We start from the raw sequence: 26604 nt of genomic DNA, 5'->3' as shown, positions 1-26604 counted from the left end.
AAAAACTTCTTCGAGGGGCTGGAGAGATGACTCAGCAGTTAAGAGTACTGGCTACTCTTGCAGAGAACCTAGGTTTGAATCCCAGTACCCACATGGCAGCTAACAACTGTTGGTAACTCCAGTGGGGGTGGGGTGATCCAGCAGCCTCTTCTGTCCTCTGCAGGCATTGCACGACACATACACATAAAGTAAAAATAATAAAAAAATTTTAAAATTAAATTTTTTTTTCCTCAGACATGCTAGTTCTATAATCCCAGCACTTGGTGGTGCAGGCAGGAGAATCGGCCTTGACCAGGCCACATGAGACCCTGTATTTTTTGTTTTGTTTTTGTCTTTCTTCTACTATGGTTAATTGAATTATTTTTTCCCCAGACATAACGGTGTATACTTAGTGAACTACTGGACCTGAAGGTTCTTCACATTGTAACCCAGAGTATTCTATACGTGATGTAACCCAGGCTGGCTTTGAACTCATGGCAATCCTCTATGCTGGACAAAAACTGGTTTTTAAAGCCATTAATGCTAGTGTAGAAAAGGCTTTTTTTTTACAAGTTGTGGTAATATGAAAATGTTTAGGATTATAAACAAGTTTAGGAAAATGGATTTTATAGTATAAATTTTAGATTTCAAATTTTTCATAGAATGACACATCTTAAATACTATTTGAATTGACAGTACTTTCATCATATTATGTTCATTTGTAATAGCATTTAAAATGTTGACTCAGCATGAAAATACCTTACATGGGTGTGATTGGCAGAATTAGCAGAGGAAAGATATAAGATGAATTTTTTTTAAATGTTATTTTTATTTTATGTGTACGAGTGTATTGCCTGCACGTATGTGAGTGTATCTGTGTTGTGCAATGCCGTGGAGGTCAGAAGAGGACATTGGATTCCCCTGGAACTGGAGTTAAGGATGGTTCGTAGCCACCATGTGGGTGCTGGGAATCCAACCCGGGTCCTCTGCAAGAGTGGTCAGTGCTCTTAACTGCTGAGCCATCTTTCCAGCCCTGAGATAAATTTTTTTTAATACCTGTAGAAATTCTAATAAGTTTAAGAAAACTCAGGAATCATAGGTTGGGGTTAAGTTGTACTATAGTTTACCAAAACAAACCCACTGTTGGTTTTTGTTTTCGTTTCTTTGCATAATGGCAAAAACATTTTGTCAAAGAAGTGATATCTAGAATATTTGAAAATACTCTTTAAAAATGCTGCGTTGAGGACTCAGGTTCGATTCCCAGCACCCACATGGCAGCTAACAACGTCCATAACTCCAGTTCCAGGGGATTTGACATCCTCTTCTGACCTCCACAGGCACTGCATGACACTGGCGCATGTAAACACATGCAGGGAATATACTCATAAAATTAAAACAGGACAAAACAAGAAGCCCTTCATTATGACCTCAGTTGCTTTTGTTGTAAAAAGGTGAACTTAATACAGTTTGTTTTATACTAGTTTTAGTACCTTTTGTATAGGTTGTAAATCTAATTCGTTTTAAATGTGTCAGTTCCTCCTTTCAGGTACATGTTATTGTATATCACCTCTTCATTAGAACAATTTGGGCAAATAGTCTGGACTTGGTATGGAAGTCCTTTAGGACTGGGGGAGAATATATAGACCTACCATAAAGTCTGTAAGAATCATTGCAAAGAAATCTAGGAATTTAGAAAGAACAGACTCTTGAATGCAGGAGTCTAACTTGTGTTGGCTGTTAGTCTTCTTATTTCTTTGGGGGGAAAAAAAAAATGGTCCCATTCAGTGGTCAGAGTCCTGTTTTCCTCACCCATTCTGTTCACAGAGCTGTTTCTGTTGGATGAAATGAGAGGAGGGGTATGGAAGTGCTCCATAAGTAGGGAGTGTAGGTAGGCAGGCATCTTGAAAACCTAGTTTCTTTGTCATCCATTGAGAGTTAGCTATTTCTTGTTCTCTATTCTCTCTTCCTTAGAGTTTGTGGATATTTGCTTCTGAAAATTTGTGTAACAAAAGCACCCATTAAATTTTGAATTACTGAACATGACATTTCAAATACAACTGGAGAACTTAACCTTTGAAAATCACTGATTTAATGAAGAGATGATGTGCATAATTAACTCAAATACAAGGCAGTTGTATTGCGTGTTCTGATACTAAAGCAGGATGTGAAGCATAAATGAACATCAGGGTCAGCTCTACCAAGAGATACTTGAAAACAAGTGAATGTGTTACCAAAATGAATGCCTGATGTCACTTATGTGGGAATATTTTTGAGTACAGGCTATAATGCTGTTCTTTTCCTTTTTAGAGTTCTTTCCTCTCCCAAAGTGTATTGACAGGAGAGGCGGACAGCTTGCCTTTGCATATGATCTTGTGTTTTGTTTTCAAGTGTTGTATTCTCAGTGCCCAGTGAGATAACTAGAAGTTCTATGGCTTGAGGTTAAATCACTTTTCTGAAGTTCTACAAAGAGTAAACTTCCCTATAATAACCTACAGAAGAGTGAAACATGAACTTCTCTTTTTAAATTTAGTCTTTCATTTCCTGTATAGGAAATAAAATCTTTAATTAAAACTGTATAATAAAGGGGCTGGAGAGATGGCTCAGTGGTTAAGAGCACTGGCACCCACATGGCAGCTAACAACCATTTGTAACTCTAGTTCCAGAGGATCTGATGCCCTCTTGTGACCTCCATGGGCATTGCATGACATGGGTGCACTTACATACATGCAGGCAAAACACTCATACACATAACATTTAGGAAAAAAAAATATGATAAAACTACATAACAAACTTTTACCTTTGTAGTAGTAAAACTTTATCCCACACCAAACTTCCCTATAATAAGCAGTGAGCGGTGTAAACATGCAGAACTTGGGTCTAACAGATTTATTTCATCTGTTATTTGTAGGTAGCTCTGCTTTGAAATTAAAATTACATTTTTTCTCCATAGTTATGATGAGATGGTGGTAAATAAAGCAAGTGCTGAAGGAATGATAGAAATTATAAGAAATCAGTGTTCTGTAAATGGTGGGCACTGCAGGACCTGCTGATTGGTCAGGAAAAAAAAAAAAAAAACTTATCTGAGAAGAATGACACAACCAAAGAGCTCTGCAGAGGGAGGGAGGAAAAAACAAGACAGCCACAATAATGCTTCTGTGACCTCGGAACAGCACTGTTCAGACACAAAGGGTAGCTCTGAGGAGAGGTGGTAAAAATTGGGATACTTTCAAGTTAAGATGCAGCTGTAGTTGATGTCTAGTAAGTAAAATATAGTATAGATGTTCATAAGGATTTTAAGTTATGTGATGGATTGAATTATCTTTAAGCCATTCAGGAGATTTCTATGGAAGATCTGTGATCTAAACTGTTAATGTTAGCTATTTCAGAGAACTTGCAAAGAATGTCTAGTTCCTGTGTGTCTTAGGAGTTACTAAATAAGAAATGTGCATTATTACCTGTCAACTTTTATGAGAACTTTTGCAAATGAATCTGCAAGCAGGTGGCCTATACAAAGATTGAGAATATGAGTCTCTTTTGTTTAAATTTTAATGTTTTAATATTTTTTGTGTGTATGAATGTATTGCCTACATATATGTAAGTGCATCCATGTTGTGCAATGCCTGTGGAGGTCAGAAGAGGGCATCGGATCCCCTGGAACTGAAGTTACTGAGTGGGTGCTGAGAACTGACTGAACCCAGGTCCTCTGCAAGAGTGCTTTTAACTGCTGAGCCATCTCTCCAGCCCCCAATTTAATTTATTTTTATTTATGTGTATAGGCGTTTTTCCTGCATGTAAGTGCACCACATATATGCAGTTCCCAGGGAGGCCAGAAGCGGGTGTTGGATCTGTTGGAACTGGAGTTAAGCAGTTGTGGACCGCCATGTGGGTGCTGGGTACCGAACCTGGGTTCTCTGCAAGAGCAGCCAGTACTCTTAACAGCTAAGCCATCGCTCTAGCCCCTGAGTGCCCTCCCCCTTTACTATACCTGTATATGTTACAGGTCTTCCATATTCAGGTTTTTGTTTTCTGAGACAGGGTCCCCTGAAGCCCCAGTTGGCCTGGAACTCATTATATAGACCAGGGTGGCCTTGAACTCACAGAAATCCACCTGCCTCTGCTTCCTGAGTACTGAGATTAAAGACGTGCACCACCACACCCTGCAAGTCATTTAATTTTTAAAAATTTATTTTTACGTGTGTGAGTGCATTACCTGAATGTATGTAAGTACACTCATGTCATACATTGCCCACGGAGTTCAGAAGAGAGTATCAGATCCCTAGTAACTGGAGTTAGGGATGCTTGTCAGCTGCCACCATGTGAGTGTTGGGAACCAAACTAGGGTCCTCTTCAAGAGCAGCTGGTACTCTTAACTGCTGGGCCCTCCCTAGACCTGAATGAGTGTTACTCTGAATTTTTTTTAACAATGGCATTTGGGGTAGAGCCTGAGAAGTCAGGGAACCTTGCTGCTGCTGTTGCTCACATTTGTTAGATAACTGCTTGAATTATTGTCTTAAGTCCCAGAGTGTAAAAGGCATAATCTCAAGTTCTTTACATAAAAATATTTAGGACTTTGCTGAGAAATGAAATGTATTAGTCTGCATTGTTCTTTTTCTTGTGACAACTTTGCATACTTGATTTGAAAGTAGTTTTAGTAATTGTTTAGCTAAATTTTCTATGATTTTTATTCGTCATTCTAGGAATAATAGCCAGTACAGATGACAGACCTTTTTGTCATGGCTAGGTCCCAAATTATCCAAAGAAAGCATAACATTTTATTTTTTAAGAAATATATATAACCATCTTAAGAAACTTTGAAATCTTCTGCAGAGAGTATAATCTTAAATGTGTTAAAATTGCTCACTTCCAGAGTATAAGGAAGCAAAAGTGTGAATAATAATGGATAGTCTTTTTAAGAAAAGAAACAGATTTTTCCTCTCATCATTTTTACTTAAGGAAAGTTGATTGAGTCAGTTTGCTTTAGAATTTGAATGTATTGGAAAAAATGGTTTGTTAGTCTTCGTATTTATATCTGAAAGAAGAGTTAATAATTAAAAGAAATAAAAGTATAATTCTGATATTTATCTGGAAAAGGTATTTGAATTGAAGATACCAGTCCATTGGGATTTAGGTATACTTTAATGTTTAGTACACAGTTGTAGACTAAAACAAAGAGTGGTCCTGGTTAGAGGGTTTGAGGGATGTATAAATGGCAATATATGATTAAGTTGGAATACAGCATAATTATACTTCTGATTGATTTTAAACTTATATTCTCCAAATCACATGACTTCACACTTTTTTAATTTCATTTTAAGTCAGAGCACCATAACATGGTGTGGGAAGTGAAGACAAATCAGATGCCTAATGCAGTACAGAAACTCCTGCTGGTAATGGACAAGAGAGCTTCAGGAATGAATGACTCTTTGGAGTTGCTGCAGTGTAATGAGAATTTGCCATCTTCACCCGGATATAACTCCTGCGATGAGCACATGGAGCTTGGTAAACAAATTCAAAGTTATTTAGGAGTCTCACTGATTCAGATTAATTATCATATTTAATTAGCTTCTCTGCCTACCTTGCTTGCCCAAAAAAGTATGTGAAGTTTTTGTGTAATAGGAACTTTTAGCATTCTCTTCTGCTTTTTAAATTTTTTTTTATTTGTGTGTGTGTGTGCATGTGTACATGTGTGATATATGGATGTGCTTGCCCATGTGTGCATGTCAAATGTCTTCCTCTGTCACCTCTACCTTAGTTTTTGAGATATGGTCTCAGTGAACCTGGAGCTGACCATGTCAGCTAGACCAGCTAACTAGCAAGAGACCCCAGAATCCTCTTATCTCCACTGTCCTCCCTTCCCTTTAGCTCTGGAGTTACAGACAAACCGTGCCCTGCCATTTGGCTTTTGTGTGGGTGCTCGAGATCCAGACTCAGGGTCTTCATGATGTGCAGCAAACTCTTTACCCACAGAGCCATCTCCACAGCCTAGGTGCCCAGGGCCCGCCTTTGAAAATACGACTTAAAATCAGTGTGAGCTCCTGTTTGTTACCACAGAGACTTAAACATTATTATAGTAAATAATTTTATTTTGTGTACCAAAATTAGACTATTAAAAACCTTAGTCAGATCTTGCTGTGTGACTTTTTACATCCTCCCAGTCAGCTCTTGATGATTAATTTGTTGGTATGCTATGAAAATGACATTAGACCCTTGAAATTTGAAGATGAGACATCTGTAGTGACCACTCCTCATGAGCCACTTCAGAGAATTGTGTAGAATTGTGTAGGTTTATTGAGGGATGATTTTAAATTGTATTGCTCTTAGGCTGATACTCAGGAGCAAATAGCTGAGTGCCATTGGCTTGCTGTTCAGCTTTTCAGCATGGCTTTGTCTCCATTTAATATGGAGTTGCCTTTAATGTTTATAAAAACTCTGAGAGGGTATGACTTATGAATATATTTTACAAATTGTAATGTTACAGTAATGTTTAGAATTTGGAGATCCTGAAGGTCTTGGGACATAATACATAACTTGTTTAAATGCTAAGCATTTTCTGGATCCTAATACTTATGGAGCAGTGGTTACTGTTGAACAAGGAGCACTATTTTAATCATAATTTATTGTCCATCATCATGTTTAGGTGTCAAGAGGCTATAAAGCCCAGGGAGTCAAAGACGTGCCCCTTCCACCTGTGACTTTATTTAAAAAGAGTTAATTTTCTGAGTCTGAAAAACAGAAATAAACCTTTCACATTAAAGAAATGATGCCCAGGGGCCTGGAGAATGGCTCAGCAGTTAAGAGCACTGGCTGCTCTTGCAGAGGACCTGGGTTTGATTCTCAGCATCCACATTGCAGCTAACAACCATTTGTATGTAACTCCAGCTCCTTGGGCATTACACATTTTGTGTGCACTTAAATACATACAGGCAATGCATTCATACACATAAAATGAGAGAGTGAGCATTGGCAGTGAGGGAAGGAAAATTGTACACCAGCCTGAGAATTGGAGGTTGGAATTATCATAAGTTGGTATGTTTTGCATCTCCTTTGCTGCTTCATGAAGGGATACTGTGTAGCCAGTTTTAAGAATGAATTAAATAGCCTGAGTTACTGTTTCTAACTAAGATTCTTTAGTTTTGGAGGACTATTCTAGAATATTTGTCTGAATGTAGACTAACATACATACCTTTAAGTGATTAGAAGAGGATTTTGTATGTGTTTCAGGGTTGTTCTTCACAACAGACACCTTTAAAACATTCTCCATTGTAGGGGCTAGAGAGATGGCTCAGCGGTTAAGAGCATTAGCTGCTCTTGGAGAGGACCGACCTGGGTTTGGTTCCCAGCACCCACATGGTGGCTGTCACCTGTTTTTAACTCCAGTTACAGGGGAACTGTTGCCCTCTTTTGTACAACATGGGTGTAGCTACATACGCACAGGCAAAACACTCATACTCATAATATTAAAAAAAATTTTTTTTAATATTTTAAAAATTCTTTATTGTCCTATAATGTCATTAAAAACAGATCTGATAAAGTGTGTTCAATACATACCATAAAGCAGATATAGGGTCTGGAGAGATGGCTCAGCAGTTAAGAGCATTGAATGCTTTTGCAGAGGACCCAGGTTCAGTTCCCAGCACCCAGATGGCCACTAACAGCTGTCCTTAACTCCAGTTCCAGGAGATCTGATGACCTCTTCTGGCTTCCCTGGGTATTGCATGCCTGGGTACACTTACACATGAAGGCAAAACACTTGCACACATAAAAATAATATTTTGGGCTGGAGAGATGGCTCGGCGGTTAAGAACACTGACTATTCTTGCAGAAGACCTGGGTTCGAATCCCAGCACCCACACGGCAGCTAACAACTGTCCATAACTCCCATTCCAGGGGATCCTACAGCCTCTTCTGTCCTCCGTGGGCATTGCATGACACCAGTGCACTTTACCTATATGCAGACAATACATGCATACACATAAAATAAAAAAAATAATAAAAAAATTTTTAAATAATATTTTTAAATGTAAAATAAAGCAGGTACAAGATATTTGGTATTCAAGGAGGGATGACACAATTTTGTCCTATATTGTCATTCTAGAGAATACAATTTCAAAGGCACTGAGATTAGATTCTACTTTCTAGCAGTGGATCCAGAGGATGCCATGACATAGCTGTGTAAAGAAATGAATTTTCTTAGATCTTTCCTTTCATTAGTAACATTTGTAAGACTTTTTAGAAGAGTTTTCTTGACTTGTTTGCTTAAGGGACCCCAGAAGATGTATAGATTGTGTGTGTGTTTCATAGAGGAGATTTTTTGTTTTGTTTTGTTTTTTTGCACGCCTTTAATCCCAACACTTGAGAGGCAGAGATAGGCGGATCTCTGTGAGTTCAAGGCCAGCCTGGTGTACATAGTTCCAGGACAGCTGGGGCTACAGGGAGACCCTGTCTCAAAAAGAACAAAAAACAAGAAAAAAGGCTTATAAAATGCCTTTTCTTTTTCCCTGTTTTTGAAAAAAGAATTTCTTTTTTTTTCGAAATGTTTGTTGGGTAGTATTCCCATTTTCTATGTTGGAGAACTAAAAGGCTTGGGATCTATCTTTGGGCAATGAACTTACAGGAAAAAATAGCCAGTAAATGCAATGGAATTGAGAATTTCCCTTTTTTGTTGTTTTTTATTTTATTTTGTTTCTGTCTTACTATGCCACTCAGGATGGTTTTGAACTCACCACAATCTTGCTGGATTACAGGCCTGCACCAACAGGTCTGGCTAAATAAAAAACAAACAAACAAACAAACAAAAACCTCCAAAATGGATTCCAGAAATCTTTTTCATTTGTTTTGTTGTTTTTTTGAGACAAGGTCCTGCTATATAGCCCAAGCTGGCCTCACACTTGCAGCCCATCTGTTATAGCCTCCCAAATGCTGGAATTACAAGAGTGTACTACCACCAGAAGCCCTCAGAATTTCCTTGTACAAAGAAATTATTTTAGCGTTGCAGATACATAGTTAACCAGTAGAACACTCACCTAACAGATATAAAGGCATGAGTTTGATAACCCCACTTAAAAAAATCAACATAGATTTGTATTAAGTAGTAGTGCCTAAAATTTGATAGTATGATCTCTAGTCTCATCTTTAAAAGCTATTTTCAATGTTGTAGTTATTTGTATAACAGGTTAATAAAGTCTGTAAGTAGTAAGTATATGCATACATCAGATGCTTTTTTTTCCCCCTCATTACCAGTGCTATATTCACATCCATTGTGTTTACTTTGACTCCTACATGTACAGGTTTACTTTTTCTCAAATTAAACTATAGGACTTGTAACTAAAGTTATAGTGTTACTCATTATATTAATTTCCTTTTTACACTTTTGACTATGCTTATTTGCAGATGACCTTCCTGAACTTCAGGCTGTACAAAGTGATCCTACCCAATCTGCCATATACCAGCTGAGTTCAGATGTTTCGCATCAAGAATATCCAAGACCTTCTTGGAACCAGAATACCTCAGACATAACGGAAAATAATTACCGTGAAAATGAGGTGGATTGGCTAACAGAATTAGCAAATATTGCCACTAGTCCACAAAGTCCACTTATGCAGTGCTCATTTTACAACAGGTAGGAGCATTAGTTATATTTTTACTTAAATGAAGCTGGCAAGATGGCTCATTGTGTTAAGCAGCTTGCTGTCAAACCTAATGACCTGAGTTTGATCCTAGGATTCCACATGGTAGAAGGAGCGAACTTAGTCTCCTCATGTTTTTTGACTTCTACAGTCACATGTGCACATATAACACCACAAAAATTTTTGAGCATACCATTGTAAGAACTTATTCAAATTTTCTCAATTTTATAATAATGGTAATCGCTATCTAATGGATTATTAACCGAAATTTTAGATAAAGTCATTAGAAGTAACATTCATTCTTATAATGATTACAGACTTTACTCAATATCATAATTTGATTTTTTGTTAATGCTGCTGTGAGGAAAAAAAGTAGTATAAAAATATTTGTAAATATTTAAAAGCCTGATGTGGTGACACATGCTTTTAATGCCAGCATGATTTCTGTGAGATTGAGGCCAGTCTGATCTACATAGTGAGTGCTAGGCGAGCTGGGGCTATAGGGAGATGCTGTCTCAACAAACAAAAACAGTGGTTTTTTTTTTCAAACTTAAAGAAGGAGGAGTAACTGTAAATATTGGTACTAGTCCCAAGTTAATGTAACTCTTTATGAAAGAATAGACTTTAAATATAAAAGCTTAGTTTTCTTGTATCCTCGTAACATTGCTTTTCTATTTTGCAGGATATTAGTCTTGATGAGAGCAAATTTGATGTAGTTAACTTGAGTTAAATTCTATGTAAATTTTTTACAGGGAAGAAAATTTCCCTTTTAGAGTATAATTTCCTTTGTAGTACCATTTTTTTTAACTTATTTATTTTTTTATTTTATGTGTATGCATGTATTGCCTGCATGTAGGTAAGTGCACCCATATCATGCAGTGCCCGCGGAGGTCAGAAGAGGTTGTTGGATCCCCTGGGACTGGAGTTACAGTTAGTTGTTAGCTGCCGTGTGGGTGCTGGGATTTGAACCTGGGTCTGGGATTCGAACCTGGGTCTTCTGCAAGAACAACCAGTGTTCTTAACCGCTGAGCTTTCTCTCCAGCCCCTGTAGTCCCATTTTTTACGATAATCTGTTTAATCCAGGGCATTGTGCATACAAGGGAAGCCCTTTACCATTTAGCTTCAACCTAGCTGCTTTACTGTAATCTTAAGTTTTGTTGTTGTTGTTGTTTTGTCTTTTTGAAGCAGGGTCTCCCTGTAGCTCCAGCTATCCTGGAACTCACTATGTAGACCAGGCTGGCCTTGAACTCACAGAGATCTGCCTGCCTCTGCCTCCCAAGTACTGGGACTACAGGCGTGCGCCACCACTCCTGGCTGTTGTTGTTTTGTTTTTATAAAGAATGAATTGATTTAACTATTGCCTGTTCCTCTCATCTCTAGTGAAAAGATGACCCTTTTCATTTTTCACGGTGAACTCTTGAAGATTAATATAGTTCATAGAAGGGCTCGGGGTATACTTAGTGGAAGAATGCTTGCTGAGCATGTGCAAAGAAGGGAAATAGAAAACAAAACCAAAACAAACTCATGTAAACCCTACATGTAAGTAAACCCTACAGAAGAAAATCAGTATAAAGATAGAAGGGACTAGCTCCCCAAGGATATAATTTTATTCTTGGCAGCATTCTCTGTGCTCATAGAGTCATGCTCTGCCACCTTGCCTGCTTGCCAACATTGTTAGTGGCTGTTCTTATAAGTTCTTTGGAGTATTGAACCATGTTAGTTATTGAGGCTTAGATGTCTGAAGCCTTAATACCCAAGGGATAGAGGACAGGTAAAATTTGTATTATTCCTTCATAGAAAGAAGGATGAAGAGACTGATGCTATTAGTGTTTAGATATGTCCGCTTTGCTAATTTTCAAAGAGTATTTAAGCCACATACTGTTTTTATTTTGGTGGTGTAGGGAAGTAACCTAGGCTACATGCTAGGTTAAGTACTCTACCACTGTGCTACCCTCAGCCTCTAACATACATTTTAGGACATCACATTGTTAATTCTCTTTCTAATGATTAAATGTTTGTATTGCCTGCATGTAGGTAAGTGCACCCGTATTGTGCAATGCCTGTGGAGGTCAGAAGAGGCTCTCGGATCCCCTGGGACTAGAGTTACGGACAGTTAGCTGCCATGTGGGTGCTGGGATTCAAACCCAGGTCTTCTGCAAGAACAACCAGTGTTCTTAACTGCTGAGCCATCTCTCCAGCCCCAGATTTTGTATTTTAAAAGTGATAAACACACACACACACAAACACACACACACACACAAAGTGATAAAAACATGGAGGTATAGTTTCATAGATTCTTTTTAAAATATATTGGTGTGGGGCTGGAGAGATGACTCAGCAGTTAAGAGTACCAGCTCATTTGCAAAGGACCTGGGTTTGATTCCTAGTACCCATATGGCAGCTAACAACTTCGTAATTCCAGTTCCAGGAGATCTGATGCCCTCTTCTAACCTCCATGAGCATTGCACAGCATGGGTACACTTAAATACATGCAGGCAATACACTCACACATAAAATAAAAACAATGAATAGGGCCTGGAGAGATGGCTCAGCGGTTAAGAGCACTAACTGCTGTTGCAGATGACCTGGGTTCAATTCCCAGCACCCACGCAACAGCTAAAAACCATCTTTAATTCCAGTTCCAGGGGAATCCAACACCCTCTTCTGATCTCTGCAGCATTGCACGACACAGGTGCACTCACATACTTGCAGGTAGTACACTTGTGCACATAAAATAAATGTAATATTTTCAAATAACCAATGAGCCGGGCACTCAATCCCAGCACTTGGGAGGCAGAGGCAGGCGGATCTCTGTGAGTTCAAGGCCAGCTTGGTCTACATAGTGAGTTCCAGGGCTATAGGGAGACCCTGTCTCGTGGTTGTGAACATGCAGAAATCAGAGACGGGAAGCAAACCACCACGAACAGCTTATCTTACTGCCTTCTGTGTATCAGTGTGCTAATTTTCAGTTGGGGGCTAATCTTATAAATATTTGTTCATTTTTATTTTATGTCTATGAATAATTTTACTGCAGAAAAAAATATATATATATATATATATATATACCAATGAATACAATATAAAATAAAATACATAGGTATGGGACTAGAGAGATAGCTCAGTGGCATTGCACACGAGTGCACTTAAGTGCAGGTAAAACTACATAAAAATAAAATAGGTATAATGAAAAATGTTAATGAGAATTTTTAAAATTGACATATTCCTAAGTGTGTATATACATAACTATATGAATAAAGGAGAAATTAAAAAATATTCCTGCTTGCCCTTTGAAGCCTCATTCAGACTTACACACACTTTTTTTTTTTAAAGACCACATTCCTAGTTGGTATTTCCTTTCTGCCTCCTTTCTGGACTCCTGAATCTTTGAATATGACCGTCATCCTTTACATTATAGGCTAGATCTTTTTCTACTTTTCCTACTCTACCTTTGAAAACTTGGTCTGTTTATTAGGGAAGGATCTTAGTGTGTTGTCTGGAGCCCAGTATACTTGAAAGGGAGCACTGCCTGTTAAAGACTTTACCAGGGGAAAAAGAGGAGGAGGGATCAATTTTTTGGGTGATCCTTGGGGAAAAAAATAGACCATAGACACATACCTTAATGTATAGTTACTTTTCAACAAATTTGTATTCAAAACAAATAGTGTCTAGTTACAAGGAGTGTCAAGAAGGCTACTTTCTGCTGTTGAAGTATTTTTGTCTTTTTGGTAATGAGCCTGAGCCTTTAATGATGCACCAGTGCTCCAGCTCAGTTGAAGTATTTCTGCCCAGTGGTACATGGCTACTGAACAGTTCAACCTTGCTTCAGTTAGATTTAGATGTTCCATGGTGAGTGGAAGAAGTGGGTGGGTCATTTCCTTCATGAATGAAAATATGCACATCTCTTTGTATTGGGACAAAAGGAAGTATGAATCAGGTATGGTGGCCGTGCCTGCAGTCGCTACTCTTAGGAACAAGAGGATCCTGAGTTTTGGCCGTTTGGACTGTCTGGAGAGGGAGGGAGGGAGAAGGGGAGAGGGAAGGGGAGAGAAATTTAAAAATTAGATAAATGCATTATAGTAGCAGTTTATAATATATTATTAAACTTGATGTGTGAAGCAGGTTTGTGTTGAGTTTAAGGGAACAGCAGCATGTTACTACAAATCAAATACTGCTTTCTTTACTAGCGTTTGCCTTGTTGCCTTAGGCATGATATCATTGGCACTGTTTTTATCAAGAGAAAAGACCTACTTATTAAGGGCCTATACTACCTATACCTATATGGTAAAAACTGCTGCTTTATTTTAGATCATCTCCTGTACACATCATAGCTACTAGCAAAAGTTTACATTCCTATGCACGCCCTCCACCAGTGTCCTCTTCTTCAAAGAGTGAGCCAACCTTCTCTCATGACCACTGGAAGGAAGAAACACCAGTAAGACATGAAAGGGTGAGTTTATTCATGAAGTTAAACTTTTACAGAGTTTATGTAACAATTGAAAAACATTAACCTTCCCCATACAGGAATTCATTAGAGGTATATAGGGATGAAAAATAGTATGTTTGTTGCATTGTTACATTAATGATCTGCATTTGATTTTATATATACTTCTATTAACTGTTAAGAAAGTTTATTACAAATGACAACATAACATTTAACTAAAACTTGCAACAACTTCAGTATTGAAATCATACTTTCCTTAAGCTTAGGATGATTGTAGGCTTCAGCTAGAAATAGGTATTAAAAGATCTATTTAAAAAAGAAGAAACAAGCCGGGCGTGGTGGTGCATGCCTGTAGTCCCAGCACTTGGAAGGCAGAGGCAGGTGGATCTCTGTGAGTTCAAGGCCAGCCTGGTCTACATAGTGAGTTCCAGGGGCTGGAGAGATGGCTCAGCGGTTAAGAACACTGGTTGTTCTTGCAGAAGACCTGGGTTCGAATCCCAGCACCCACATGGCAGCTAACAGCTGTTCGTAACTCCAGTCCCAAGGGATCCAACAGCCTCTTCTGACCTCTGCGGGCATTGCATGACACAGGTGCACTTAACTACATGCAGGCAATACACACATACACATAAAATGAAAATAATAAATAAAATTTAAAAAAACAAAAAGCTGTGCTTTGCTTTTAATTACAGCAGGGAGGCAGAGGCAGGGAGATGTTTATGAGATCAAGGCCAGCCTGGTCTACATAGCAAGTTCTAGGCCAACTGGAGCTACAGGGAGACCTTGTCTCAAAAACCAATAAAAATAAAAACACGGGCTGGAGAGATGGTTCAGTGGTTTAGAATATTGGCTGCAGAGGACCTGGGTTCAGTTTCCAGCACCCACGTGGTGGCTAAGAACTGTCTGTAACTCTAGTTCTAGGGGATTTCACTCCTCCTTCTGAACTCCCATGGGCACTGCACGCACTTACATACATACATATAGGCAAAACTCTCATACACATAAAATAAAAACAAAAAATTAAAAGAAAAAATGCTGAAACGACTTGAGCAGTTTCTGTTTTTCTCTACAGGCAAACAGTGAATCAGAGTCTGGCATTTTCTGCATGTCCTCCCTGTCAGATGATGATGATTTGGGATGGTGCAATTCCTGGCCTTCAACTGTTTGGCACTGTTTTTTAAAAGGTAAAGAAACAGTTAAATGTTTTATAACTGACTTGTTTAGCACACTAGTCACGTATCTAATACTTGTTTGCTAATTCAATTTTAGGCACACGACTGTGCTTTCATAAGGGAAGCGATAAGGAATGGCAAGATATTGAAGACTTTGCTAGAGCTGAAGGTTGTGATAATGAGGAAGAGATCCAAATGGGCACTCACAAGGTTTATTTCAAATCCTTCTAAACAACTTCAGAACCTTTCAAAATCAACATAAGGTTTAATGTGAATCCTGAAGATTATCCTGTGTTCACATTCATGTTTAAATGCTACCTTCTACTTCACATAGGGATTTTGTGGTAGCCTGCTGCCAATCCTGACAGTAGGAACATAACCTTTCCATTTATGCTTTCTAACACATATGTTGCTTAGCATTTTTTTAATGTTTTATGCATTTTGTGATATAGAAAACTAAATTGGCATTAAAATAATAATCAGAGCCTTAAGTTCTCAAATCAACAGTGTAATTTCCTCTGTCGTTAATTGAGAGTTTATTGCTAATTTTAAGATTTATTACTATTATTATTATTATTGGTCTTTTTTAAAAATATTTTTTTATTATTTTTATTTTATGTGTATGTGTGTATTGCCTGCTTGTAGGTAAGTGCATCTGTGTCATGCAGTGCCCGTGGAAGACAGAAGAGGCTGTCAGATCCCCTGGAACTGGAGTTACAGACAATTGTTAGCTGCCATGTGGGTGCTGGGATTTGAACCTAGGTCTTCTACAAGAACAACCCGTGTTCTTAACTGCGAAGCCATCTCTCCAGCCCCTATTATTGGTCTTTTTGAGACTGGGACTCCCTATAGCCACAGCTGGCCTGGATTCACTGTGGAGACAGGCTGGCCTCAAACTCACAGAGATCCATCTGCCTCTGCCTCCTGAGTGCTGGGATTAAAGGCATGTGTCACCATGCCTGGCTGGTTTATTATTGATCTTTTATGTGCATGAGTGTTTCGCCTGCATGTTGCCTGCAGTGCCCTCAGATCCCAGAAGAGGCCATCAGATCCTCTGTGACTGGTGATACAAATGGTTGTGAGCCACCATGTGGGTGCTGGGAACTGAACCCAGCTTCCTCTTGCAGGAGCAGCAAGTACTCTTAACTCCTGAGCCATCTCTCCAGTCCTATACTCTTACTTTTTAAACTTCAGTAAACTACCATTTTGTATATTAATAACCAAAAACAGTGAGCAACATTAGGATAAATAACTTGACACATTTTACTTTGATAACCTTTTAGTTTCTCCTGCAGGCAGAAAAAAATGGCAGTATAAAGTATACCCTTTTAAAATTCCCTTTTGGAGCCTACTGTCTGCTATTGAATTTCTTGTAAAAAGCCTTAGCTGTCTCTAGTGTTCTCATCTTGATGTTAATTCTTCATCCTCTTACATAGCCTGATTTTGGCTTCTCCTAAAATTGTCTTGCAGTCTGAAATCTCTGCAGCCTTTGCCACATTGGATTTGTTCCTGACATTGTCTTCCATCAGTTTGTACATCATGGAAATACCCTAATTCTCAGTCTTTTGATTACTGCTTGCCTGCCCATAATGGCAAATTTAAGATAGTGTTCTTCCCCTCTTCCCTCTCCATATCCGGGCCTATCTGCCAGTAATGTCACCAGCACCTCAGGCATCTTGTGGCCAGTACTCTAGACTAGAGTTAAATGTGGGCCCTTTCTCGAGCTCCTACAGCAACTGTTTACATGTGACTGATTTTAGGAAAATGGTTAACCTTTTGGGATTTGGCTTCCTGATCTGTAAAATGAGGTCAGATTTAAATCTTGCATTTGAAGAAATAGAAGACTGTAATTTGACTTTAAAACACATACCCTTCCCCTTCCCAACTGCATGTTAGACATTTCTACATGAATGGCGATCAATTTTTGCACTCGGCTTAGTATGACACAAACTGCATTCATCTTGTTCTTTTCTTCTCTGGCTCAGTTTCTCTGTATTCCTTTAGGTATCTTTGATTACCAGATTCAAAACCATGGAGTTGGCTTTTATTAACCTTCATATTCAGTTGATTGTATTTCCATAAGGATTTTCAACAATCATTCTCATTATTTTGTTGATGTACTAGTATACTAATTGAATGCCATGGCTAGCCATTGGCATGTTTATTTTTCTGTGTGAATGCAAGGGTAAACTTCATGTTTTGCTCATGTGTTTCCTGAGCATACCACCTGGCATGTACTAAATACTCAGTAAATATCCATTTAATTTAAATTTATCTGGTTCTGTCATCCAGGGTGCTTAATAGCTCAAGACTTAGAATGGGGCTTATGGTCTCAAATAATTTAATCCGGGGCTTGAGAGATGACTCAGTGATTAAGAGTACTTGCTGTTCCTGCAGAAGACCTGGGTTTAGTTCCCATTGGATGGCTCACAACTGCCTGAGCAGATATCTACCTCCACACACGTGTTGCACTTACACACACATATACACAAAATAGATACAAGTAAGTCTTAAATAAAGAGAGCTCCTTCTGCATCATTACCATCTATATTAATAAAAATACTTCCAGGAGACCCTCTTTCAAAAAGATCCATTGACTTCTTAGTACCATCTAAGTGAAATTTAATTACTTTGCCTCTCTCTAGGCTCCTTCTGTAGCCTCTGTTTTTCAGACTTAATTTGCCCTAAATCTGAACTTACCTCTTATTTTTAGCAAATGCTCAGAATTCTTCAAAGAAGTTGTTAAATGGCATCTGTTATTGGTACAAGGCATTTTCTTCCTAAATTTGATCCATCTTTTGTATCCCAGTTGTAATGAAAATGAAAATCCTTCCTAATCTCTGTCCTAGAATTAGTGTCTTCCTTTATTAAACTTCATCATGTTATTTATACTTGGGCTAAAATGCTTTAGTCCAGTTTGCCATGTATACTGTAGTTATGTTTCTTCACTACTGATGTGAAAGCTCTTTAAAGCTAGGGATTCAGTCTTAGTTATTTTTACCTTTTCCAAGATTATAACATATTGGGAATTTCACTGTGTTGAATTGAACATTTCCAGTTCATTTACTCTGTTGCTTTCAGGGCTATGGTTCGGATGGTCTAAAGTTGTTGTCACATGAAGAGAGTGTATCTTTTGGTGAGTCGGTTCTGAAATTGACATTTGATCCTGGTACACTCGAAGATGGCTTGCTTTCTGTCGAGTGTAAGCTGGACCACCCTTTCTATGTTAAAAATAAAGGTAGGTCTTTTGAATTTATAGTAACTTAAAGAAACCTTCTTACTTCTATATTTAGGTTTTGTGGCTTTATGAGTAAGAATAGATTTGAAAATTTATTTCAAGTCAAATAAAACTGCCATAGGAAATGCTTTTAATAATGCTTAATAGTGTTTAAGCATCTCAGCCGTAGTCAGATAAAACTTTCCTATGAGTATGAGAAATTTCAGTCATGTAGCATACTGTAAGCTCTCTGTTAGCTTGGGGAATGGAATATTCTGGTAACTACATTTTTGTTAAAGTTACCAAGTAGGCTATAAACTGGAATTACTCTTTAGAGCTTTATTAGAGTAATACCATGTTTAGCATGATTTAATAATTTAGAGACTATTTCTTAGTCTCACCATCATTTATTACCCAGCCATTTTGTCGGTGGATAGACGTGCTGATAATCTGACAGTGTTCTATACATATAATACTGAATTAAACTAGTTTTCAAGGGCTTTTACATTGCTGAAAGGAAACATTTACCTAGTATTTATTTATTGCAAAGTAAGAAACTTGTCATGTTAGATTTTAAGTAGCACCTTTCTTTTTAATGTCTTTTATAATTGGGGTGCTTTGTGACATTCTTTACTATGCATTGTTGTTTAACTTTAGGTTGGTCATCATTTTATCCAAGCTTGACTGTGGTACAGCATGGCATTCCATGTTGTGAAATTCATATTGGTGATGTATGTCTACCTCCTGGACACCCTGATGCCATTAATTTTGATGATTCAGGTGTTTTTGATACATTTAAAAGGTAATATTGGGTTCTGTTTTGTTTTTTTTTTTTCCTGTTAAAGTTTATCCTCTACCGATTGCTGAATCAAACATAAAACTTTACAAAATAGTAAAGATTTAACAGTTACAAAATGGCAGGGGAGATGGCTCAGCAGGTTAGGTGCTCACCTCAAGCATGAAGATTCCCTAGAACCCATGAAAGTGCTGGGGTAGGTGTGGTGGCCTGTGTGTAATTCTAGCACTGGGAAGACGGAGATGGGATTCTTGGAGTAAGCTGGCTAGCCAGACTAGTCAATGAATGAGCTCTGGGTTCAGTTGGGAGACCCTGCCTCAATGAATAAGATAGAGTTCGATTGAAAAGATATCCCATGTCAAATTTGGGCTGCTGCACAGAAGAGTGCATATGCATGCACACATACAGATCACACGCACACACACACAATTACAGAACTATTTAAAATATATATAGTCAGCACTTGGTATATGTAATACCAGCACTCGGGAGTCACACGCAGGTGGAGCTTTGTGAGTTTGAGGCCAGCCTAGTCTATGTAGTGAGGTCTACACCAGCCAGGGCTACATGAAACCTGTGCCCTCCCCCCAAAAAGTACATATATCTGTATGTAGTATTTGATGAAATGAAAAAATATTAGGTGATTGAAGGAAAATAATAGCTAATGAGTTTTGTATAGAGTAGTCATGGGAAGGATGAGTTTATAAAACATTTAGGATTAGAAGATTGTCAAATGTTATATGACCCAAGAGTTTAGTTGATCACCTTTGATAATTATATAAATAAATTGGCAGCCAAGCATGGTGGCACACACCTGCAAATCCAGTACTTGGGAGCTGGAGACAGGAGGATCAGGATTATAAGACTAGCCTTTAGCTACATAACAAAACCCTGTAATAGAACACCCAAACAGAAATACCCAAGATGTTATTGTTTTCATATATTTTAAGCAGTCCATAAATCTTTTAATAATACTCATTTTGGCCAGTGATACTAGTTACATAGTTTAATAAAACAACAAAGCTGACAAAAAAAGTTGTCATTAAGAAAGACTTAAAAGAGAGGGAAGCAGTTTTTCCTTAGGTCTTGTTTATAAGTGCAAAATATGACAAGAACAAACCCCCTTCCCCCAATGAGTCTTTAACTTTTAGGAAGGTTGACCAACTGTCCTGATTTATTTTAGGATGTTTCAGGTTTTAGCACCAACCATCCAGTATCCCTGGAAACCTCTCAGTCCTATACAAACTGAGACAGTTTATCCTCAGTACCCCAGAAGGTACCCAGAGAAAGTCTGCATGTGTATATCTGGGATTTTGAAGATTCATTCTAATTACCAAATCCATAGGTATATGTGGCTACTTAGAGAAATCTAAAAATTCCTACTGGCCTGTACATTTCGTTTTACTCACTTGAGTGTAATGTTAATATATCTTACAAAGGTAAAGTGAGACTTATTTAAGAAGTAACTAGGGTAGGGTCTGGTGTAGGCCATTTGTCTAGGAAATGTCTATGAGAGTAGTCGCCATGCTGTTTCATTCCTTCATATATATTCTTCGAAAAACTGTGTAGAAATAGGACATAATTTTAAAGATTAACTTAAGTTTTCTTAGGATATAACTAGTGTGCTTTAGTAAGAATGTAACCAGATAGGAAAGTTTAGTAAGATTTGGCTTTATCTTACAAAGGTGAATATCAGCGATCCTGTTCCTAGATTACATATATCTAAAGAAGTAAATCCTTTTTTATTTGTTTTTGTTTGGGTTTGTGTATGTGTGTGTGAGCATGTGCATATCATGACATACATGTTGAAATCATAGGACAACTTTCAGGAAGTTGATTCTCTCTTTCTACCATGAGGGTCCTGGAGATTGAACTCAGGTCTTGAGGTTTGGTGGCAAGTTTCTTTACCCACTGAGCCATGTTACCATCCCAAGAATTAAATTCTGGTAGATGTGTATAAGCAGTTATATAAAAGAACTTTATAATATTACTCATGACAGCAAAAATGTGAATACTGTATCAATATTTATTAACTGAATTTTACCACTTACAGTATAATCAACTGGAATTTTTATCAGATTAATGAACCTTAGCTATACATTTTAAAGCATTGAATCAATTTAAAAAATAATGTTGAGGATGGAGAGATGGCTCAGCAATTTAAGAGCACTGGCTGTCTCCCAGTGGACCCAGGTTTGGTTCCCAGTATCCACATGGTGGTTAACTACTGTCCTACTGTCCGTAACTCCAGTTCCAGGGGACCTGACACCTTTTTCTGACCTCTGCAGGCATTGCATGACACAAATGTATTTAAATACAAGTAGACAATACACTCATACACATAAAATAAAAATAAAATATTTTTTAATGTTAAGTAAAAAATTAGTCTCAGAAATATATATAGTATGTCTAATAAATTTATATTTTATAATAAAAACATTTTTTAATTATTGATATGCCAGGAGCCCCCTGAGACCACTGGACTCAGAAGACTTAGCATTACTTATGCTTATGCCTCTGCCCTAGTATAGCAAAGGAATCAAAGCAAAATCAAGAAAGGGGAAAAAGCATAGGTAAAATGTACAGGAAGTCAGGCTTTTAGGAGTTCTTGCCCAGTGTATCCTTAATTCTTAGGAGTGAATAAGTATGAGCATACATGAAATGTTTTCTGCCAGAGAAGTTTGTTAGACACTCAGGACCTAGGATGTTTTTAAAAATATATTTTATGTGGTGGTGCACACCTTTAATCCCAGCATTTAGGAGGCAGAGGCAGGCGGATCTCTTGTGAGTTCAAGGTCAGCCTGGTCTACATAGTGAGTTCCAGGATAGTTGGGGCTACAGGGAGACCCTGTCTCAAAAAAACCCAAAAATCAAACAAAAAAAACCTTTATTATTTTTATGTGTATGAGTGTATTGCCTGCATGTATGTATCACCCGTCCTGCAATGCCCACGGAGGTCAGAAGGAGGGCCTCAGATCCCCCTGGAACTGGAGTTAGGGATGGTTGTTAGCTGCCATGTGGGTACTGGGAATATAGCCCCTCATGCTGGCTTCTTAAGGGAGATGATACCTGACATGAGGAGGGCAAAGGGAAGAAGGGCAGAAAGATAAAACACCATAAGAAAATCCCAGAATATATTCCTGGGTATACTGAGGAGTTTGGTGCATTGTTGAGCCCCTGGAGTTTCTTTACTGTGTACTAGTCTGTAAGGACATCTATGGAGTGGGGCAACTGCCTGAAATGGCATTGCAACTGAAGAAGTATTAAACAAATTTCTTTATCAAGAATAGTTCATTAAAGGTCAGCTCTGGTATCAACTGAAGCATCTCACAAAATATATTTTTCTAAAAGCACTAAATTCCATTTTGTTGGGGCAAGTTTGAGGTCATGATTTACAGAAAGGAAATTTAAGTACTTTCTAGCTTGGTCAGAGACAGAAGTCAAGACTAAATTGATAAACTTCTAAACCTATGTTGAGATTCTGCGACAGAAAAGAAACTCCCACATGAGCCTGATTTGAAGCCCATTCTGAGACACTGAAAATTAAGGTCAACTTTTTAGGCAGTAAGGCAGGCTTGAAACCATCACTGCAGACCTTGTAAAGCTGGCATTTTTGCTCCAAGTAATGTGATAAGTTATTGTGGGCCCATTATATGTGTGTCTTATTTATTCTTCATTACTCTCGTTTTACAGAGGGAGGGACAGATAACAGATTGATTCAGTGGCTCTTACGTACCAATCTAGGCCACTAATTAGGATGACTATAGGTTATCCTCATTGCAGTGATACAATTCCAGTCTCTGCCTTTAGTATTTTACATTTATTGTTCTTCAGCAATACTGCATAGTGTGTGTATATTAATCTTTATTTTTCCATTGAATAAACTGAGACATTAAGTAATCTGAGACTAGAAGATTAATTTTTCCAAGGCCATATTACTAGTAAGTGGCAAATGCACTAAAATACAGGCATGCCTCTTTGCTTCCAGTCTCATGAGTGAAGTGGGTTGGTAGATGGTATGGTATGCTGATTGATGGGCAGTGTGATCCGGTAGGAGTGTGTACTCTAGAGCTGGGCTGCCTGCCTTCACATCCTAGCTGCTCAGTGGGCCTGATGTGGAAGTTGTGTAACTTTAACTTTTGTATGGCTTAAAAAACAAAACAAAAAAACCCCTGTAAAATGAAGATGATGATTTTTTAGGTAGGATTAAATAAGTTAGTATATGTGATTTGGTAATAGGCACCACATTATTGTAGAGTTTGCCTTTAAGAGTATAATGATTAAACAGTGGAGGTGTTTGAGGAATAGCATGTACAAAAAGTAGAAGTGGTCAGTGATGAGAACAAATGCTTACCTGAGATGGTGTATTACTTACTCTTCTGTTGCTGTTATAAAATACCATGACCAGAGCAACTTACAGAAGAGTTTATTTTCGGCTGTGGTTCCAGAGGGCTGATCACATTTCATCACACAGGAAGCTGAGAGAGCAAACTAGAAGCGGGGTGAGGTTATCAAGTTTCAAAGCCTGCCTCTATTACAGTACTTCCTCTGACAAGGCTGTACCTCCCCAAGGTTTCATAACTTCCCCCAGTCAGTGCTACCAGCCAGGACCCAGTGTTTAAATTTGTGAACCTATGGGGGACATTTTATTTTTTGACAATTTTCATTCAAGCCACCATAGATGGTATAACAAAAAATTTAAGCTATTTAAGAAGATGCTGTCATTTTTTTAACTTACTATTTTTATTTTATGTGTATGAGTGTATTGCCTGCATGTATATACACTGCACCTGTGTTGTACATGGAGGTCAGAAGAGGGCATCAGATCCCCTAGAACTGGAGTTACAGATGGTTGTTAGCCACCATGTGGGTATTGGGAACTGAACCTGGGTCTTCTGCAAGAGCAGCCAATGCTCTTAATAAGCACTGAATCATCTCTCCAGCCCCACTGTATCAATTTTTAATGCTGTATTTGTGTCACAATCCTGAATTCTGTGATTGAGTATATCAGCCCAATGTGAATTTTATCTACAATAGAAATAGATGATAGATTTTGGCCACTAGATGGTGGAGTTTTCATATTTTTTGAGTAGCTTATTCTGTGTCTTTTGATATTTTAGATTATAATTAGTTTTTCTTAAATAGAGATAAATAGATTGTATACAGTACCTGTTTGATAGTTTTCTAAACTTTATTTGGGAGGAACTTAAGATGTTTTATAAAAGCCCTGAGGGTGGGGAGAGGGCATACTGACTTCTAAGCATCCATTATATGATAATTTTGAGCTTAGTAATTTTAAGTACATTTTATTTCATATAATACATTTACAAAAAAAGACACTCGTGTCTGAAAATTTATAGAAGTCATATTTACTGTTTGCAGTTAATGGCCTGGACCTGCTTAGTTCATTTAGTTCTTTGTGTCTATTTTTAAATTATTTTCTAATTTCCTGTTTTTAGGTGTATGCTATTCCTATTTTGATACCAAAATTTCTGTTTTAGAGAAAGTATTAGTTACTGGGTTCAGAATAGACACCAAAGAAAAGGTTTTGTGCTGAGAAGAAAATACAGGCTGAAAGTTAACATAGTTGGATGAAAGGAGAATTCTTTTGGCTGGTTTATCTTTAGGCTGTGGTCTGCATTAGCTCTAATTTCAGCTAATATTTTAATTAGATGATTGTTCACCTTGCATTTAACCATTGGCATTGTGAGGCACTGTAATAAGAGTAGGGAAATTTGGGCCTTTGGCTCCTCAGTATGTGGCTTTGAATGAATGACTTTTTCTCCTAGCCTCTTTCTTCATATAAAAGAGGAGCTAAAGGGATCCTGCAAGTGGTTTTGTTGAGAAGGGAGAGAATATGAATAGATTGTTTCCATGCTTGTGCAGACTGAACTAATTCTTAACAAAATGTGAACTTTCCTGATAAGGGTGGGTTTTTACAATGAACTTTTAAGATATTAGCTATAATATATGAATAATAATGGCCTTTTTAGGGGATTTGATTATGTTAGGATTCTTTGTGTCTACACAAATTATCAGATTGCTATGCATTTGAAGTTTCTTAGCCATGTTTAACAGCCTTTTGGAGGGTGGTGCTTTTCAGACAGGGTCTCACCTTGGTTTTGCCTCAAAGTTGAGATGGATCAGCCTGAGCCTCCTGAATTCCAGGAACACTGAGATTATAGGCCTGTGCACTACACCTGGCCACTCTGAACAGCTTTTGGCTGTCCTTCTCTCACCTCTGTCTTCTGTAGGATTTAGTTCTGGTGATATTCTTGTCAATCATTTTAATTCCTTAGATCTAGATTCCTCTAGGCAAGAAAGGAGATTTTCTGGTTTGTTAAAAAGTGACTCTAGTAGATTTCAGTGGGTGCCAAGGATCTGAGTGTAACCAACCATGACTAGTAATAATCAGATACATACAGATTAGAGACACATGTGCCAACATTTAAGTGTTAATTAGCAAAAACAATGAGTCTTTCTGTAAGAAACAGTACATTGTAAAATGAAATGGCGATCTTTTTTAAAGGTTAAAAACTGATTCAATTTTATGTCTTACAGGGTTTATGCTGAGTTCAATACTGTATAACTGTATTAATTCAACTGTGAACCTAAAAATTTTTATGGCCCCTTTTGAAAGAGATGTATCTTTGCTCTGGAAATTGTTATTGAATAGGTTAAAGCTGTTATGAACTGCTTCTTCTGAAAAAAAAAAAAAGAAAATTATTTTTTTTAAAAAGTGAATCTAAGGCTAGAGAGTTGGCTCAGTGGTTAAGAGGAGCAGTGACTGCTCTTTCAGAGGACCCGGGTTCGATTCCTAGCACCCACATGGAAGCTACAAACCATCCTTAACTGCAGTTCCAGGGGAATCTGAAGCCCTCTTCTGACCTCTGTGGCATTGCACAACACGGGTGCACTCACATACATGCAGGCAATTCACGAATACACATAAAAATAATAATTTTTTTTAAGTTAATCTAGCCATGCATGGTGGCACACACCTTTAATCCTAGCACTTGGGAGGCAGATCTTTGTGAGTTGGAGGCCAGCTGGGGCTATAGGGAGACCCTGTTTCAAAAAGACCAAAATTTTTTAAAAAAGTGAATCTAAAGAACAAACAGGATGTGTATAGGATCTGGAGGAGTTACTTGCCCTGAATAAAATTCACCGGTTATAACATTCCTTTGAGGTCTTAGAGGTTGGCTTTTTTAAAAAAAAAAACTGGTAATTTCTCAGTTGTATACATGTTTTTTCTTTCAAGCATGTATCAGTAGCATAAGTTGTTAATGTATTAGGAAAGATGCATTGAAATAATTAAGTAGATGGTAGTTTTAGAAATTATATCCAAATTAATTGAAACCATTTTTTTAAAA

General features: G+C 37.8%; 1 protein-coding gene across 3 annotated transcripts in view; it reads left to right on the top strand.

Annotated features, from left to right (window-relative positions):
* Hbp1 (HMG-box transcription factor 1) overlaps positions 1-26604 on the top strand; it is a 35228-nt gene that overhangs the window by 2419 nt on the left and 6205 nt on the right. For 2 of the 3 annotated variants that reach the window (XM_008830726.2, XM_017797545.2), the window contains exons 2-8: positions 5295-5478; positions 9370-9598; positions 13911-14052; positions 15119-15230; positions 15316-15428; positions 18300-18456; positions 19093-19237. In XM_008830726.2, the coding sequence (XP_008828948.1) occupies positions 5295-5478; positions 9370-9598; positions 13911-14052; positions 15119-15230; positions 15316-15428; positions 18300-18456; positions 19093-19237 (1082 nt within the window). Of the gene's footprint in view, positions 1-1408; positions 1431-5294; positions 5479-9369; positions 9599-13910; positions 14053-15118; positions 15231-15315; positions 15429-18299; positions 18457-19092; positions 19238-26604 lie in introns of those variants that run through there. The other variant, XM_029562326.1, reaches the window with a different exon arrangement.

This window comes from Nannospalax galili, unplaced genomic scaffold, assembly GCF_000622305.1.
Source record: "Nannospalax galili isolate Female #2095 unplaced genomic scaffold, S.galili_v1.0 scaffold312, whole genome shotgun sequence".
NCBI classification, from domain to species: domain Eukaryota; kingdom Metazoa; phylum Chordata; class Mammalia; order Rodentia; family Spalacidae; genus Nannospalax; species Nannospalax galili.
The sequence above is the reverse complement of the archived record's forward strand: the minus strand, read 5'-3'. Positions and strand labels throughout refer to the sequence as shown.